Raw genomic sequence first — 17,748 nt, 5'->3', positions numbered from 1 at the left:
GAGCTAGCTATTAGCAGCTACTAAAGCAAGACACATTTCTCAACAGCCAATTGCTCTCAAATAACTTGAAGGACTTGTAGTTTATGTGTGCTGAAGATGAAAGCCGAGAATAATAGTCATGAGTAAGCTATTTTCCATATAAAAGGAAACGTGTTTCTATAAGATGTTTTGTTGCAGGAATCTGAGTATGTCAGCAGGATGGACACTCAAATGATTTAAAACCACTAGATAATGAACTTTTACTTAAATATTAAATGTACCTAAATAAGACATTTATAATCACTACCCGTGCACTAACTGTTCTTCCGAATAAATGTGTGTGATCATGACCCTTACCCATGCTTGTTACTAGTGCTAATCAGTTTGAAGGCCAGAGGTTTTCACTAGAAAGCTTATTTCTTGCTTTCTTGCTGGGTGGAACCTCAAAATGATTTTCTACAAGGAACAATTAGAAGGAAGAAATGCAAATACAAGAGTATCATAAAATATTTCTGGATTGACTTTTTAATAAAGAAATCCAAAGTAACATGGACATGTTAATGCTCTGTCTAGAAGGGAATAATGACCATGTTCTGCAGAGACAGAACTTCCTCCAACCTCTGTGAGCAGCAGCATCATTCCATATCTCTGCCCTGTGATCAGTATGTGTCAAAATCCTTCATCGTGACAAATGTGCTGTCCACTTGCATCTGTGGAGAATGTTTTAGCAGCTGAGTGATTATGAATCAAACCCCTGAGCTTATAGCCCTTACTGCCTCCCAATGCATTCACATTTGTCGTCTGACAAGTAAATGTATCTTGACTTTCCTCTGAGATTTTCTTGTACCATGTTTGATGAAAGACATTTGGCAAATTGGCAGTAGTACCCTGTACGTTGCAATTTGTAGCTAGCATTAGGAGTCCAGGCATGAAATGAGAGGGCAGGCTCCAGGATAAAGGGGGAAAAAAAGAGAACTAACTAGAACATGAATAGTCACTTGAAGAATCACACAATATTCCTTTTGTGAGAAGAGATCATATTCAGGCCATGCTGTCAGATTTTGCTCTGCTTTAAGAAGTTGATGGTATTCTGTCCAGTTGGGTGTCCACAGAATATATGTCTTGTTAATTTTTCCTTCTGAGTAGGAAATATTGCCTTTTATTTTTAACTTGAGCTCATAAATTAGGCCTCCATCTCTGTCCTGCTGTCTCATTAGCAAAAGGATAGTTTCTTGGGTTGACCAGTTGTTTGAACTTGCAGTCATCATCTCAATTCTTATGTATCTTCTGGTCGAGCACCACAGCTCTTTGAAAATTTTATATAATGTATATAGAATGCAAACACCTTTTAAAATAGCTTCTTGAGCTTTCTAATGGCACACTGCCCTGAGAATCAAATAAATAATGGGTGTGTTGATTTAATAGGATGGCCTGAAAGCTTGTTTTTCTACTTAAAAATTCAGTAATAAGCAGCTTCCAAATAAAATGTGAGCCCTGAGGAAAACCAACATGTTGAGAGGGTCACAGGAAAGGGGAGAGTGGATGTGGAGCTTAAGAATCAAGCTAAGGCTGGGCACAGTAGCATATGCCTATAATCCCAGCACTTTGGGAGACTGAAGCAGGTGAAAGGCTTGCTTGAGACCAGGAGTTCAAGACCAGCCTGTGCAACATAGTGAGACTTCATCTCTACAAAAAAATTTTTTTAAAACAGTGACCAAGCCAACTTTAAAAGTAAATGCCATCCTCTGCTTGTGACTCTCAAATAAGTGTGCAGGTGAACAAAAACTTGAAGATTATAAACAACAAAAATTAGATTATTGGGGGGAATAATTAGGCAGGGATAGTTTTCTTTCAAGAATGTTTCTCTAATTACATGAACTGCTCCCCCTGTCTTACAAGGTACATGCCAAGTTATGTTATATGAAATTATACTAACATATGACGAACTGTCATTTCAACTCAGTCTTTGTCTTTGATGAAATTAATATTTAATCAAAATTATTTGTATATGATCCCACTTAAAAATATGACATATCCAGATGGTAATTTAATGTAGTCTTAGGCAATACCCTCCTATACATTTAATTTTTTTCTTTCTGAGTTACACATATTTGGCTTAAGCTGTAATTTTGTAACACTTCATGTTCTTCCATGCTTTCAGTTCTTTTCTTGGGACTGCATGGTTCTTACCGTTTTCATTGCCTAGGCAAGGCATATAGCAACTTTCCCTATAATTTCCATTACATTAATATCCATCCCATGATACTAATGCTGTCACTTAATCAAATAAAAAACTTGACTTGGCTTTATTAGCTCTCTTATGTATTTCAATGTTCAATTATATATCAGATTATGATAAAATGGCCTAACCAAGGTCTTATGGAAAAACTTCACTCAGCATTTTATAAGCTTGGTTCTACTTATGGTATTTCCCACATAAATCAATTCTGTTGTTGTTTATTTAATATTGGGATACTACAGTCTCTTTCTACAACCCATCGCAGATTTCATGCTTCCCTTTTAATGATGTCCTTGGTTTGCCAGAGACTATCATAGAAGACAAGATGCCAAACGCTTCATGGTCTTGTGCTTTTACCTTTCAGATGTCAGCTATTGAAAACATGGCAGAAAAGCTAGAGAGCTTCAGTGCCCTGAAACCTGAGGCAAGTGAGCTCCTACAGTCAGTACCCTCTATGTTCAACTTCAGGGCGCCTCCCAGTGCCCTGCCAGAGAACCTTCTGCGGAAGGGAAAGGAGCGCTATACCTGCAGGTAACTGCACAGTTAATCATGGCTGACTTTCCAGAAATCTCCCCTCTGATTTCAAAAGGCCTTGCTGTTTGTTTTGGAAATTATTCCTGATTAGATGATTAATAGCCACCATGATAGATCTCAAGCACTTCAAAGTGTTCTTCATTTAATGAAATATAAAAATAGTGTTTTTAAAAAATTATTAAATGTGAATTTTAGCACAGGCCATTTGGTTGTGATAAATGAGGTTGGAAACAGTCCAAATACTATCTACTTGTCTCCCTTTGATATTTATGAATTTTCTTTCACAATTAATTATTTTCATCTAAAGGTATACTACTACTGTGCTCAAGCATATATTCATTAATTGTCATGGCATTAAAGAATAAGGCCATTAATTAAAGACAAATAAGGTCCACAAGTGAATGAAACTAGCTAGTACATTTTTTGTTACTCATCAGTAGTAAAGCTTATTTTATGTTTCTGGTTTTGTGTGTGTTTTTTTGCTACATAAATTATGCTTATAATTTCTGAATCATCTTTAGAAATGTGTGGGTATCTGACTCAGGCATGCAACTTTATCTGCTCTTTGAAAAATATGTCACTTTCTTTCCAGAAAAAAAGCTTTTATGAGTACATATCTTGATGGATGAAGTCTCAGGATTTTGTCTGATCTGATACCACTCTATGTATAGGGAGTTATCACTGTGACTGACGTGTAAAATGAAACATTTGAAATGACGTTGAAACATTTGAAATCTGCTTACATCAACCCAGAATCAGAAACTCTAACCATATTTTTATCCCCTTGTCTGGTTCAATTTTGTGAATGTAAAAATATCGAGTTAATAAGAGAGATGTATAGGAGTAATCAAAACTAAAGTCTATTTTCATAAATTGCTTGCTTATATGCGAATAAATTCAACCAGACCTTAGAATTAAGTCTTTATTTGTAGACTTATTTATATTAATATCTGTGAAATGGCTTTGTTACAAATTTTAAATACCAAAGAAATGTGAGTTCCATGCAAGATTAATTGAACCAGGAATAAGCACCTGGCTGCTGTGTGGCTTGAGTGAAATATAGTCGACTGTGCTGACTTTCTTTTATAAACATCTTTTCATAACAGATACTGTGGCAAGATTTTTCCAAGGTCTGCAAACCTAACACGGCACTTGAGAACCCATACAGGAGAGCAACCTTACAGGTTTGACAATGATATTTGCTAAATATCTTGACAAATATTGTAGTAATTAAAGTGAGTTCATGGACACGATTTCATAGGAGGCTTTTTTATACATGTCTGAATATATGTCTATTCAATTTTGAGTCAAGAAAGAATTGACTAATGGCTAGGATCGAAATTAGAAGAGTTCCGGTTTCTTTAATCAAGGCTTCCTACCTCTCAGTTTAAAAGTTCCAGCACAGTGTCTAGGACAGAATAAGTACTTAAGAAATGCTAGCCATTTTAAATATTATTTTTTATTATCATTGTGTTCTCTTTTCTCAATAATTAGGATGGTCTTAATTGACAAAAATCATAACATTGCAGCCTTTCTTTTCCAAGCCTCAGATCTCTGCTAGGAGTTAACAACCCATGTGTACTTTTTTCCCCCAGCGCAGCTAAGTCATTTTCCATGGGTTACAATAGGAGGTTTAAAGAATAGATTAGGCTGGACACAGTGGTTCCCGCTTGTAATCCCAACACTTTGGGAGGCAGAGACAGGTGAATCCCTTGAGGTCAGGAGTTTGAGATCAGCCTGGCCAACATGGTGAAACCCTGTCTCTACTAAAAATACAAAAATTAGTTGGGTGTGGTGGCTCACACCTGTAGTCCCAGCTACTTGGGAGACTGAGGCAGGAGAATCCACTGCACCTGGGAGGTGGAGGTTGCAGTAGGCCAAGATTGCACCACTACATTCCAACCTGGGTGACAGAGTAAGACTCTGTCAAAAAGAAAAAGAAAAAAAGAATAAAGGAACAGATCTTAAACCTGGGGAAGTCTGGGAAGAAGAAAATGTGAAACTAGAGGTAGGACAGATAAAATATATTATAGAAAAAGGGGTAATTTTATCAATAATTTTGTAAATTACCTCTTAGTTTATTCTATTACATGCCAAGATTAGTTATATGACACATTGAACACATCTAATTTTAATATTGTTTATGAAAGATTGAAAATAGACTTTTTCCAATTTTAAAATATAAACTACATTGTTTAATGTTCAATGCCTTGCACACAGTATTAGGTACTCGTAAATATTTCTTCAAAGAATGAATATTAGATAACTTAAGTAATATCATAATGTCATTCTCCTTTGAAATTCTTATACATTGCTTGTATGCAAAATTATTTTCTCCTGAGTGCTAAGTTTTTCTATTAAAACAAAAAAGTAAGTTATTTATCACATTTCAAATATTTTTTTTTAATGGTAAAATAAGAAAATGAGTCATTTGAGGATAATTGAAATCTTAGGAGAAAGCTAGAGGGAGCTAAACTTAAAACATCAGTGTTTTCTCAATTTCCTTGCTTTCCTACCTGTTTTATAAATCACTAATTATAAGTGATATATTTCCAATTTATACATGATAGAATGCACTTGATATAACAGGTCTCAGAGAGATGTAATACTGGGAAGTTTTAGATGATTTCCCCTTTTCAGAAAATTCTATTACTAGAAATTCTGCTTAAGTGGAAGGAAAGGTTTCCACACTCATGTTTTGTTATGGCAAGAGTACTGGAAACTGTGTTATCAGGTTCATTTTACTCTTTCTTTGTACATAAATTCAATGGTTTTATTCCACCCAATAATGGCGCTATTACCGTACATATATATTTTTTAAACCACAAACCAGAATTTTGGTATAGCTGGAGATTTTACACAATTATTTGTCCTGCCCCTCTGGTTTTATTTATTTATTTATTTATTTATTTTTTCCTTGTGGAAGAATTCCAATGAACAGTGTAGAAAAAATGAGGAAAACAAAATCACAATTAGGACATCACAATAATAATTGCTACAGGCAAGATCAATTGAATGTTAAAATGAGTGTATGTAGTGAACTAGAGTTTATAGTTTAGTTAATGTATCAATGTTGGTTTAATAGTTGTGACAAATGTACGTGAAATATATTAACAATAGGGGAAAATGGGTACTATGTACTATCTTTGCAACCTTTTAATAAATCTAGAACTCTTCTAAAATGAAAAGTTTATTTAGGCCAAATGTGGTGCCTCATGCCTACAATCCCAGCACTCAGAGAGGCTGGGGCAGGAGGACCACCCAAACCTAGGAGGTGAAGACCAGCCTGAGCAACACAGCGAGACACCATCTTCAAAAAAAGAAAACTTCATTTAAAAAATAAAAAATTAGTGAGTGAAAGTTCAAGGAGAAACAGGATATTTGGGTAGCCCCAAAATATCTTCTGCAAAATATTTGTTAATTAGAAAGAGAAAAAGTAGTAACCTTATAGTGGAGAAACCTGGCAGATACTACCTTATCCAAATGATCAGGGTTAACAACGCCAGAAGTTAGACATGTCAGCATCATGTACCCTTGATAGGACACACTGAGAGGGCATATTGTCTCTGTGCTATTTTCCCCCAAAATTTATAACCTCACTCTAATAATGAGAAAATATCAGACCAACCCAAATTGAGGAAAATTCTACCAAATTCCCTATCGGTATTATTCAGAAGTATCAGGGTAATTAAAGGCAAGAAAAGACTGAGGAACTGTCAAAGACTGTAGAAAACTAAGGAGACGTGACAGCTAAATGCAATGTGGTATCTTAGATCAGATCCTGGAACAGAAAAAGAGCATTGGAGAAAATTGGTGATATTAAAATAAAGTCTGTATTTTAGTTAATAGTATTACATCAACGTTAATTTCCCAGTTTTAATGAATGTTAGGTAAGATGTTAATATTGGAGGAGCTGAGGTAAAGGGTATATGGGAACCCTTTGTACTATCTTTGCAACTCTTCTGTAAGTCTAAAATTACTTCAACAAGAAAAAAATTAAATAAAAACATTAAAATGATATGTAAATTATATACAGATTATGTCTGCTTCCTGTGGCTGACCTGTGCCTTCTGGAAAGTTCTATTAGGTTTTAATACTTTATGTAGTAAAAGTTAAACATGGTCCCCTATATAGAAAATTCTCTCTTCAGATAGCTAAATACCAGTAGACCACAAGCTCCTTGACAGTGGAATCACCCCCTACCTTTTTTTTTTTTTTAATAGACAGTAGGTCTCACTCTGTAGCTCAGGCTGGTTCTGAACTCCTGGCTTCAAGCAATTCTCCCACGTCCACCTCCTGATTATTAGCAGGAGGAGGGATTATAGGCAGGTGCCACCATGTCCCTGATAATACATATCTTTTTCATCTCTGTGTCCTTGATGCATCAGCCCCTCTGTTTTACAAATGAAAAAATTCAGATTTACATATGCTAATTGCCTTCTGCAAAGTCTGATACTAATAGAGTCAGGATTAAAACCCAGGCCCAGAGCTCTCACTTCAGCGTTTTTATTTTGCATCATGATATCAAAGGCTCGTCTGACCTCCATGTCTGCATCCGATAACTAGGAAGGCTTAATAGTATACTGCCCATGACTGTGTTATGTGTTCATTTTAAGAATTCCTAAAACTTAAGCTCTTATTGGAGTTGTGTAGAAGGAATTGATTTTTTATTTAGAGCATTCTTCTTCTGGCCAAGACTTTAGTAGAGGAGAGATAGAAAGTAACAACTGATCATTGGTTAGAACATGCTTCTTTAGATTTGAGAAGATGATGCTTACTAGATTTGGAAAAGACCCTTTGTGTGCAAGCAGAAAGTTAGGAGCATGGTAGAAACATAATCTCTCTTCCTCATGATTTGTGTAGAAGGTGTTTTGGGTGAAAAAATTTTGTACAGTGTTTCGTGGGAGTATGTTTACTCTAACAGGGTTTTCTAGGTTATTCTGCTAAGCACAGAATAAATTGTGCTAAATATAGCATGGTTCTCATTGCAGTGGACCTTGGAGGTAAACAGAGTTATTGCAGAGAAGGTCATAACTTTATGTGCATTTAAAAAAAAACAGGGGTTAAAATATTACAACTACCATAATGTGGGGTTTCACACATTTTTTATTAGTATTGTAAGTGAGAAAAGTTGAAGAACCTTATGATGCCAGAACAGTTTTTTAAGGGGGAAAAATTAAATCAGTACTTGTGTTGGTTTATTGATACTATGCCAAAGTAACTAGTTCAACAGATTATTTTTCCTACTGAACTGACTAGACTTCTGGCATCACATAAGGACAGCCACAGAAGCCCAAGAACTCTAGTGGAATGGGCTGATTTCTGCTTTAGAGCTCTTGAACCACTGACTCTGCATTCAGAAGTGGGAGGAGAAGGGCACTTCACACATGGAAGGATGAGTTAAGAGTTTTCTGTCCTCTAAGATTGAAGTTTTCATTTAAAAGTCATTTGGAGGCTGGACGCGGTGACCCACGACTGTAATCCTGACACTTTAGAAGGCTGAGGTGTGTGGATCACTTGAGGTCAGAAGTTGGAGACTAGCCTGGCCAACATGGTGAAACTCTGTCTCTACAAAAATACAAAAGTTAGCTGAGCATGGTGACACGTGCCTATAATCCCAGCTACTCAGGAGGCTGAGGCAGGGGAATCGCTTGAACCCAGGAGGTGGAGGTTGCAGCGAGCCGAGATTGTGCCATTGCACTCCAGTCTGGGTGATGAAGTGAGTCTTCATCTAAAAAACAGCAACAACAAAAAAGTCATTTGGAGAAAGTTAACTTTTTTTTTCAAGTAATATGTCCCCCAAAATCACAAAAACAAATGATGGCAAATAATGGAACCTTTACCTTAAAATGACAGAGGACAATAACTTCAATTACTAAAAACCTTTTTCTTCTTCACTGATGAGAACTAGGGGAAGGGGGCCTTGCATTTTTATGTTTTCATTTTATGACTAAAGGAAAACGTTAAAAATCATTTATGGTGTTTTTATCACATGGACGAGAGAAACAATTAACCAACCAATAATAAGTGCTTTCATGAAAAATTGACCTAGTTCAGACTGCTAGAGACTCTTTCAGAAAAAGAGAAATGAAAAATAGGGAGTAATAGGAAGGGACATAAATGGAAGACCTTTGCTTTTTTTTTCACAAAGTGAATTTAGTGACATTATTTTTTTATAACAGTTTAAAGATTAATAGAGAAAAGGCTTTATGGTAGATGATTCTTGGGTATCAGACTGAGTTATTTACATTGTCTTAGTTTTAAAAGTCTAGAATGTTCATTGCTACTTTGAAACTGATAATGGAATTTTCTTTAGGATTAGCATCTGAGAAAGTGAATTTCCTGAGAAATTGGTTAATCAGACTGCAATTTTGAATTAAAAAGTGATGTATTACTGTATTTGAAAACTATATGAATGTTTTATGTTTGTTTACCAAAAAATTAATTGTATTGTCCTAAGCAGAAGATAAAACAATGCTACTGTTCCTCAGTGTGCCTTATTTTATGAGGTTTACTTAAAATATTGGTACTGATTAATGAATTTGAGAGCAATCAAATCACTAATATTTTATGGTTTTTGATAAAGTCATGAAAGTCTTTAAAGCGACCACAGTCTATTGGAATTAAAATCTTAACTGTGTGAATAGTATTCTCCCCGTGCCTTTCCTTTAAAATGTTGTTTTATGAGTGGAGATGATTTTTGAAAGCTGGCTAACTAGTCTTGAGAAATATCTTTTACTGTGCTTGTAAATATTTTCTCTTTGTTTATTTTTCAGATGCAAATACTGTGACAGATCATTTAGCATATCTTCTAACTTGCAAAGGCATGTTCGCAACATCCACAATAAAGAGAAGCCATTTAAGTGTCACTTATGTGATAGGTGTTTTGGTCAACAAACCAATTTAGACAGACACCTAAAGAAACATGAGAATGGGAACATGTCCGGTACGTAATAAATTGTGTTATAAGTCAAATATGACTTCTTTTTCATATTTTAAATAATAATAAGATAATGTGATCTTTCTTCTTTTATTCCACTTTGACACCAAATCAGGTCTTATTGTAAAAATTTCCAGCAAGTTTCTATTGAGATTTTAGAATAATGTGAGCAATGTGACCGTTGATTAATTGATGATTCAGTGGCCCTATTTGTATTATGTTTTTTATCTTCCTGAATTCATGTTAATGGGTAATTTTAAGCAAAGAGGACAATGACCTAAACTCGCAGGAGACTTATGAAACAAGATTTCCTTAATTGCAGGGGACTGTCTTTTCACCTATTGGCACAGAATGTGGCCCCTAGGCATGGCAGAGTTTCTAGAGTGGCAGACCCAGAATGTCACCCTCTGAATATTAATCTAGAAAGCATAGCTGCTTTTGTAAAAGGCCTGCAGATCAGAGAACCTCTCTGGGTAGTTTTTGTTATGACTCGGAATATGAGACTATTGACATGATCAGAGCAACCCATAGCAAATGATAGTGGTGATTTGTTTTTGTCACAAATTCTTATATGAAATTAAGATATAGACTTTTCTTAACTAGAACCTTGCCAGCACATATTTAGCAGAAGGGATTGTAGGTTTTCCAGTCTTTGGCTTCTAATAGTTAGATAATAAGTCATTAAGTAACATTTGCCAACTGGCATACGTGTGCAGAGCCAACCTGTGCAGTCACAATTTGTCTCCAGAGAATAAAGGTTATGCTTTGGGAGTAGGGGAGGAGAGATACAGAGTTCAGGCAAAGAGATTTAAGAACAGAAAAAAGTTGGATTAATACAGACTAGCAATCTTTATTGATGGAATTTTTAAATTATTAATCTTTCTTCCACTGTAAAGGCACATTGTTTATGATCTTGTCTGATTACTACCTAAAAGTATATACTGTTCATCTCCCTCAAAGTCAGCAATTTAATGATCATAGTTTTAAAATATTAGATTTTAGGTACAGAAGTATAATCCAATATGCAGAACTGACCACACTGTCTAACTGTGTGTACCCTTAGAGCAGACAACTATAATTTTCTTATCAAAGTTATTTTAGGAAAAATAGTTAAACGTGTAACATGTCAACATTAATACTTGTTGACCTAGATTATAACCTCTTTTAGGTGAGGGGATGTTTTAACCTCTTGTTTTTGTCATATAGACTATTGTGATGAACTATTATATTATAGATACTTTGTAGGCAAGATAAACAACAGGAAGCTAATGTTGGTGTAAAGCTCAACCACATACAAAGTGTTTATAGTTGATTAAGTTTATGTAAGCTTTACATCAATCCTGTGATACAGGTATTGTGAGTCTCGCGTTTCATGGCCAAGGAAGCTGAAGATCATCTTGTAATCAGCAGATCTAATATTGTCCTTTTAATACTACACCATCCCCTGGACTGGAGTGTTCTGAGTCAACCCACAGCTTTGCCCAGCAAACCGGGATGCAGAATTTTCAGTGTGCCTTTAAACTGTATTTTGTTATATGCTTGAGCACAGCAGCCAAAAAAAAAAAAAAAAGCATGTTGACTGCAACCAGGACTTCATATACAGTGTCATATGGCAGAATCTATTTAAGACTTGTTCATAATTTGTCTCACCTAAATTCTCATTATATGAACACAAATGTTCTCATGTCACAATAGAGGTAAGGAAAAGCTAGTGAGAGAAGCAACTTCTTTGCGAGACTGTACTTCATGATTTCAGTGGTTCAATATGTTCCCAAAGGACTGTCATGGCCATGTGTATGATGGTAAACTGGGGAGACTTTGACCTCCTAAAGTTATTAATATAAATAGGGCATGTTTGAAGAAACAACACTGACCAAATTCATAAGGAGTGAGTTTCCAAATAAGTAGCTAGATAAACAATAATCTTTGTCATAAAAGGCTTTCTGCTCCACGCAGGTACAGCAACATCGTCGCCTCATTCTGAACTGGAAAGTACAGGTGCGATTCTGGATGACAAAGAAGATGCTTACTTCACAGAAATTCGAAATTTCATTGGGAACAGCAACCACGGCAGTCAGTCTCCCAGGAATGTGGAGGAGAGGTAAAGCTGTTTTTTACTCTTTAAACTCTGTGACGACTGAAATGAATATGTTTTAAAATATACTTTCTATGCTCACTTTTGTGGCACTACTATTACTTCAGTCACCAAAGACTGGTATATATTTAGTACATATTAAATACCACATGTGCTTCCAAGCATTTTACATGTATTAATTAATTTAATTTCATGATAACCCTGTGAGATAGCCACTGTAATTTTAGCAGTGAAGGAATGGAGACATTGAAGCTTAAACCATTGTGTCAGAGGTCACATAAGTAATCAATGGGATTCAACCTTAGCTGTCTGGTTCCAGAGCCCATAATTTTACCAGGATTTACCTAGTTGATAGCTGAATAGAATCTGTTATCAAAATTTCAGAAGTAGAAGAAAAGGCCATCACAGAGATTCAGTTGAATCACTGATCAATACTGGTTACTATTATATGTTATAAATTATACATATATTACAGGTAATATATGATTCTATATATACGTATTATACCTATATACGTATATGTATATTCTGTATATATGTAATATACATATTATAGTACATATGTATGTATGCACTTATATATGAAATACCCATGGAGTTTCCTCCAAATATATTTTACATAGGAACTTTTTTAGTCTTCTTAAGATTCTATTGCTACTTTATGCCCTCTTAAGTGACTACTCATTGAATTCTGGCCTGTTTATTTCAGTGGATATGACCATCCTTGTTTTTACCGACCTGATGCACTGGCTCCCTTTTGTCATCATCAACATTAAGCATGAATAGCTTAATTCATTTAAAAAAGCTTTTAATGCTGTTAATGATAATACTTAACAGTTACCCAGCACTTCACATTGCATATGAAGTTAATGAAACACTATTTCACCAAAACTACTGGATTTAATTTTTCTTATCTATAAGCTATAATTAATTATCTGTTGTTGAGAAGTAGACTTTTCTGGACATAATTATATAGTGACCTATTAAATTAGGATGCTGCATTGTAAGTTTTTAAAAAACATGACATTAATTGAAAGTTCCATTATTTTTCGTCATGCAAGTATTATTGGGTTAGTGTCCTCTATTTTTGATGTTATTAAAAGTCAAACTTAATTATTTTATGTAATTTCTTCAAGGCAAGCATCAAATAAACATTTTTTACTAAAATAACAAAAAAAAGACCACTTCTGTTCTTCAACTTGTGTAAAAGTGTGTCTAAGAAAAACAAGAAAGAAGACCCTTCCAGTCTCTCAGAAATCTGATAACCACACCAGTGTGCAGTTGGATGTATCTTTCCCTTTACTCGCCCATTTGTGTGTGTGTTTCTGTCTGTCTGTCTGTCTGTCTGTGAAAGGGAGAGGGGAAGTAGATGATCAGAAGGACAAAGTAGCAAGCACAAGCAAGAAACTAACAATCTTACACTTTGATAATGATATTTACTTCATGCATGTAAGAACCGTTGAACAAAACACACCATTTGGGTTCTGAGATGTTTATTCAAATTTTCTAGCCTTTAATTGGCGATTTATGAACCTGTATAGCTGCAACATCTGGCTTCAACATGTCTAAACAGCACAGAAGTAAGAAGGTTGAGTCATCTAAGTTTTTCCCCTGAACTCCTGTCAGGCTACTTTTGATGAATAATTTATTCCCTGCAAATTGCCACATTTGAAAACTTAATTAACAAATAGATTTTCTTAATTATGTTGGCTTTTGTTACTTTTGATTTTCACCCATGTACTCTTTTGTTCTTTTATTTTTTTCTTTCTTTTTTTTAAATAAAAATTTTAATCCACTCATGCAAGCAAGTTGGCAGTGTATTTGGAAACTAACTCATGTCTGTGTATAAATTTTCACCATTCTTTGATAAAAGAGGTTAAGAGATTGTTTGTATTAAAAGCTTAATAATGATATGACTTTTTCTGGTCAAATGGATTCTTACTATCTACTTTTGTCACATCCAAGATTGTTTTATTTATTTTTTAATGCTGGGAAATCTGAATATTAAATTATACTCATTTTTGTTATGTGGGAAAGTGATGGGGGGTGCATTGTTGATACCTGAGCTTTTTCCACCCTGGTGTTTTCCTGAGAAACAAGGAACTATTTCACATTCAGACTGTAAAAAATAATTTGAAAATAGTACAAATAAGTGAGCTCTCAATTACTTCCAAATTTGGATAGAGTGGCTAAGTGGAATATAACACAGATGTCATCTGGTTGTTTCTTGGCAGCTACTTTAACATTGTCTTTGGACTTTTAGATTCACTTCAGGCATATGTATTGAAGCTACTGCCCATGAGTGATATGAGTTTTCCAGGAATCTATTATTTTAAATGGCAGGTACTTATATGGTAATTAGGTAAATTGTGCTGAGAATGTATTTGTGTGCCTTTTTATATGATATATATAGAAATATCAATTATCAAGCAAAGTCTGATAAGAAATAGGAAACCAAGATTGTTTCTTGGGTTCTGCCAGAGGCTTCATTTATAATCTGAACAATCATACAATTATTTTTTTCTTTATCTTCCCATTTGTGAGGTCACATTATTTTTTCATGGTTGACATAGAACGTAAACAATAAAAAATTTCCTGTGTAAGTGTTGAAAATCTAAACTGTTGTTGGGAAGACATAATAAAGAAACAAATTACGATTTTAAAAGTGAAACCAACAATTGGACTTTTTTTTTAATGCTTTTGAAAGAATGAATGGCAGTCATTTTAAAGATGAAAAGGCTTTGGTGACCAGTCAAAATTCAGACTTACTGGATGATGAAGAAGTTGAAGATGAGGTGTTGTTAGATGAGGAGGATGAAGACAATGATATTACTGGAAAAACAGGAAAGGAACCAGTGACAAGTAATTTACATGAAGGAAACCCTGAGGATGACTATGAAGAAACCAGTGCTCTGGAGATGAGTTGCAAGACATCCCCAGTGAGGTGAGTACCTTGGGTGACTTTAGAAACTAAGTTATAGTAGATCCACATACGGTTGCAATTCCTCCTGTGATAAGCAATTTGTGAGTTATAAATAACAAAAATTAAATTTGAATTAGTAAGGGATACTCAGTGGATTGGATTTAAATAGATGAAAATAAGGTGGCCATCAACATAATCCACAAGTGTATAAATACATCAGGTTTTGTGCAACTCTGATTAACCTGAGGTGGGAAAGATAAAATGAAAACTACATAAGTACACAATCATTTATTGTTAGATTCTACCTATAAAACTCAAAGAAAAATAGAGATTTTGACATATTTAATTTATGCAATAATCTGGTATGATCATCAGTTAAGTATAATTGAGATAAATTTCACTTCATTAGATATATATGTGATCTATATAGATGATAACTTTTTAAATGAAAAGAAATAACCAAACAGTTAAATTGATGGCACTATTATATTTTCATGATGGATATTGACTAAATATTGTCATAACTAGCTTTACTTTACATGGAAATTATGAATACATGAATTCTGTCTCTGCACATTACTGACAAATGTGTCACTGACTTTAACTCTTTATCTCAAATATATGCTTGGTTTTAGTTACTAAAAATCTTAACAGAAATATATTTTTAAGGCATGATGTTTGTAAATATTTATAAAAACCCAATAATTGATGCATGCTACTTAACCCTGCAGATACATCATATGAAGTTTGTCAGTTGTACAGATAGATTCAAATGAAAGTGATTTGATTAGATAACAAACTGAAAAAAAATTTCTTGTTTTTCATTGGTTCATTTTAGGTATAAAGAGGAAGAATATAAAAGTGGACTTTCTGCTCTAGATCATATAAGGCACTTCACAGATAGCCTCAAAATGAGGAAAATGGAAGATAATCAATATTCTGAAGCTGAGCTGTCTTCTTTTAGTACTTCCCATGTGCCAGAGGAACTGAAGCAGCCGTTACACAGAAAGTCTAAATCGCAGGTACGGATTTTCCCATAGTACAGCATCATGGTTACATTATGCATGAAACATACATTTCCTTTGATTACCAATAAGCAAATATTCTATCTTTGAAATATTTTAGAATCCAAACAGGGTCAGATACTTTTCTAAAAATGTTCATATCTTTACTGTGTTTATGACCAAATCCAAAATAGTTAAGCAAGAAAGCAATTAATTTAGCTGCATTCTGCATAGAAATTATATGACAAACCCCATCCTACACTCATCTTTCCTTGACTTTGTAATTCTCTTACTTCTGTACAGTTAGTTCATCATGTTTGTTTGCAAATGTTTATGTGTTACCTCAGAGTCATTTTCCATGTCTATACTTTTGTCAATGTAATTATATATTAAGATTTTTCTGAAAAGTGAATTCTATTTTTTGTCCCCTTCTGTCTAGTAAATTGTTAGGTGTAGTTAATTAGTAAGTCATCTCATGTTGTAATTTAATAGTAAAATGAGGATCAGAAATGAAGTGAGTTGCCAAAGGTCTACACCAACTTATTGGCAGGTTTGGAAATAAAACCGGTCAATTTTAAATTCAACGAATGAATGAGTGAATGAATGGTACTCAAATTTATTAGGCTGTACAGCATTGTATCAGCACTATGATAACTAAAAATAAATCCATTAAAGGGTCCATAAATAGCAATTAAAAGAGCCTCAGTGTTTTTGTTACAAAATAAAGGAAGTCAGTACTTTTTGTTGGACATCCACAGTCAACCAGGTTGTTCATTCAGGTCAATTAAACTTAAAGAAACTTCCTATTGCCATATTTATTGGGCACTGTGGTCTAATTGCCTGATCCATTAGTTCATTTTGTAGGTGGCCTGAACTGCAATGTGACCATCTTAGTTTGTTCATTTGGAAATGATTTTCTATTTGGGTAAGATGTCTGGGTTGGTCTTAACAGCAAATGTAGTAATATCCTAAGGAAGGTGGGAAAAACATTGTGTCAGTGGGATAATACAAATCATTAAATAATACTCAATTTAGTAAAAAGTTCTGAGATATTATGTATGGTAATAGGCAAAATAAATGTTCTTTCTCAATTGAAGTCAAAGCAGCCAGCATCTACAGAGGCTCCTGGAGCCTACCTCCATGAACTTGAGAACATCACTTAAAAACTATAGGTACCATTTCCTCATTGTAAAAGGAGTAAGTGGATTTTTATTCAATGGGGATAAAAATGAAGTTTTCAGTTTTTAACATTAAAGGTAAACTAGCTAGAGTAGACATTTCATTTTTACTTAGAGACATCCATAAGCGGTGGCTAGTGTTTTTTTTTAACCCTTGATTTCCCATTCTTCCATCCTTGTTGATTAGAAATAGCCAGAGTATTCAGGTTTTTGGTCTTTTGTTACTTGTTTCTTTGTTTGTTTTTGAGACAGGGTCTCACTCAGCTGCTAAGACTGGAGTGCAGTGGTGCAATCACAGCTCACTGTAGCCTCGACTTGCTGGGCTCAAGTGATCCTTCCACCTCAGGCATCTGGATAACCGGGACTATAGACACTCACCACCATGCCAGGCTAATTTTTCAATTTTGTGTAGAGATGAGGTTTTACTATGTTGCCCAGGTTGCTCTCAAATTCCTGAGCTCAAGCAGTCCTCCCACCTCAGCCTCCCAAATTACTGGAATTTGTATAGGTGTGACCCATTGCACCTGGACATGGTTTTTTCTTTTTAAATTTCTTTTAATTAGTTCACCAAAAATGCTTCTCATTTATTATAAGATATAATACCTAAAAACTCCAGAAATGGCCAGAAGTGATAGAAGGCAAAAGGGCCTGAAAACCTAGAGATAAGGGATGTAATTATAATACATTTTAGTACCAGCATTTTGACATAAATCCCCTGCCCAGCTGGGCTGTTACCATTATAAGAAATACGAGCATTTTGCAATCCTAAGTCATATTTTTCTTGTTACTTGATCACATTATACAGATAAGTTTGGAAATGGTCAGGCCTTTTTGCAAATTCACTTTATTTCATAAT

The 17,748-nt window shown here is 34.6% G+C and overlaps 1 protein-coding gene across 16 annotated transcripts in view; it reads left to right on the top strand.

The window, feature by feature from the left end:
• MECOM (MDS1 and EVI1 complex locus) overlaps nucleotides 1-17,748 on the top strand; it is a 616,769-nt gene that overhangs the window by 595,550 nt on the left and 3,471 nt on the right. For all 16 annotated transcript variants that reach the window (XM_033211655.1, XM_033211654.1, XM_033211641.1 and 13 more), the window contains 6 exons: nucleotides 2,583-2,749; nucleotides 3,859-3,936; nucleotides 9,529-9,698; nucleotides 11,649-11,793; nucleotides 14,495-14,731; nucleotides 15,549-15,732. In XM_033211655.1, the coding sequence (XP_033067546.1) occupies nucleotides 2,583-2,749; nucleotides 3,859-3,936; nucleotides 9,529-9,698; nucleotides 11,649-11,793; nucleotides 14,495-14,731; nucleotides 15,549-15,732 (981 nt within the window). The remainder of the gene's footprint in view (nucleotides 1-2,582; nucleotides 2,750-3,858; nucleotides 3,937-9,528; nucleotides 9,699-11,648; nucleotides 11,794-14,494; nucleotides 14,732-15,548; nucleotides 15,733-17,748) is intronic.

This window comes from Trachypithecus francoisi, unplaced genomic scaffold (assembly GCF_009764315.1).
Source record: "Trachypithecus francoisi isolate TF-2019V2 unplaced genomic scaffold, Tfra_2.0 Lachesis_group0, whole genome shotgun sequence".
Lineage (NCBI taxonomy): Eukaryota > Metazoa > Chordata > Mammalia > Primates > Cercopithecidae > Trachypithecus > Trachypithecus francoisi.
The sequence above is the reverse complement of the archived record's forward strand: the minus strand, read 5'-3'. Positions and strand labels throughout refer to the sequence as shown.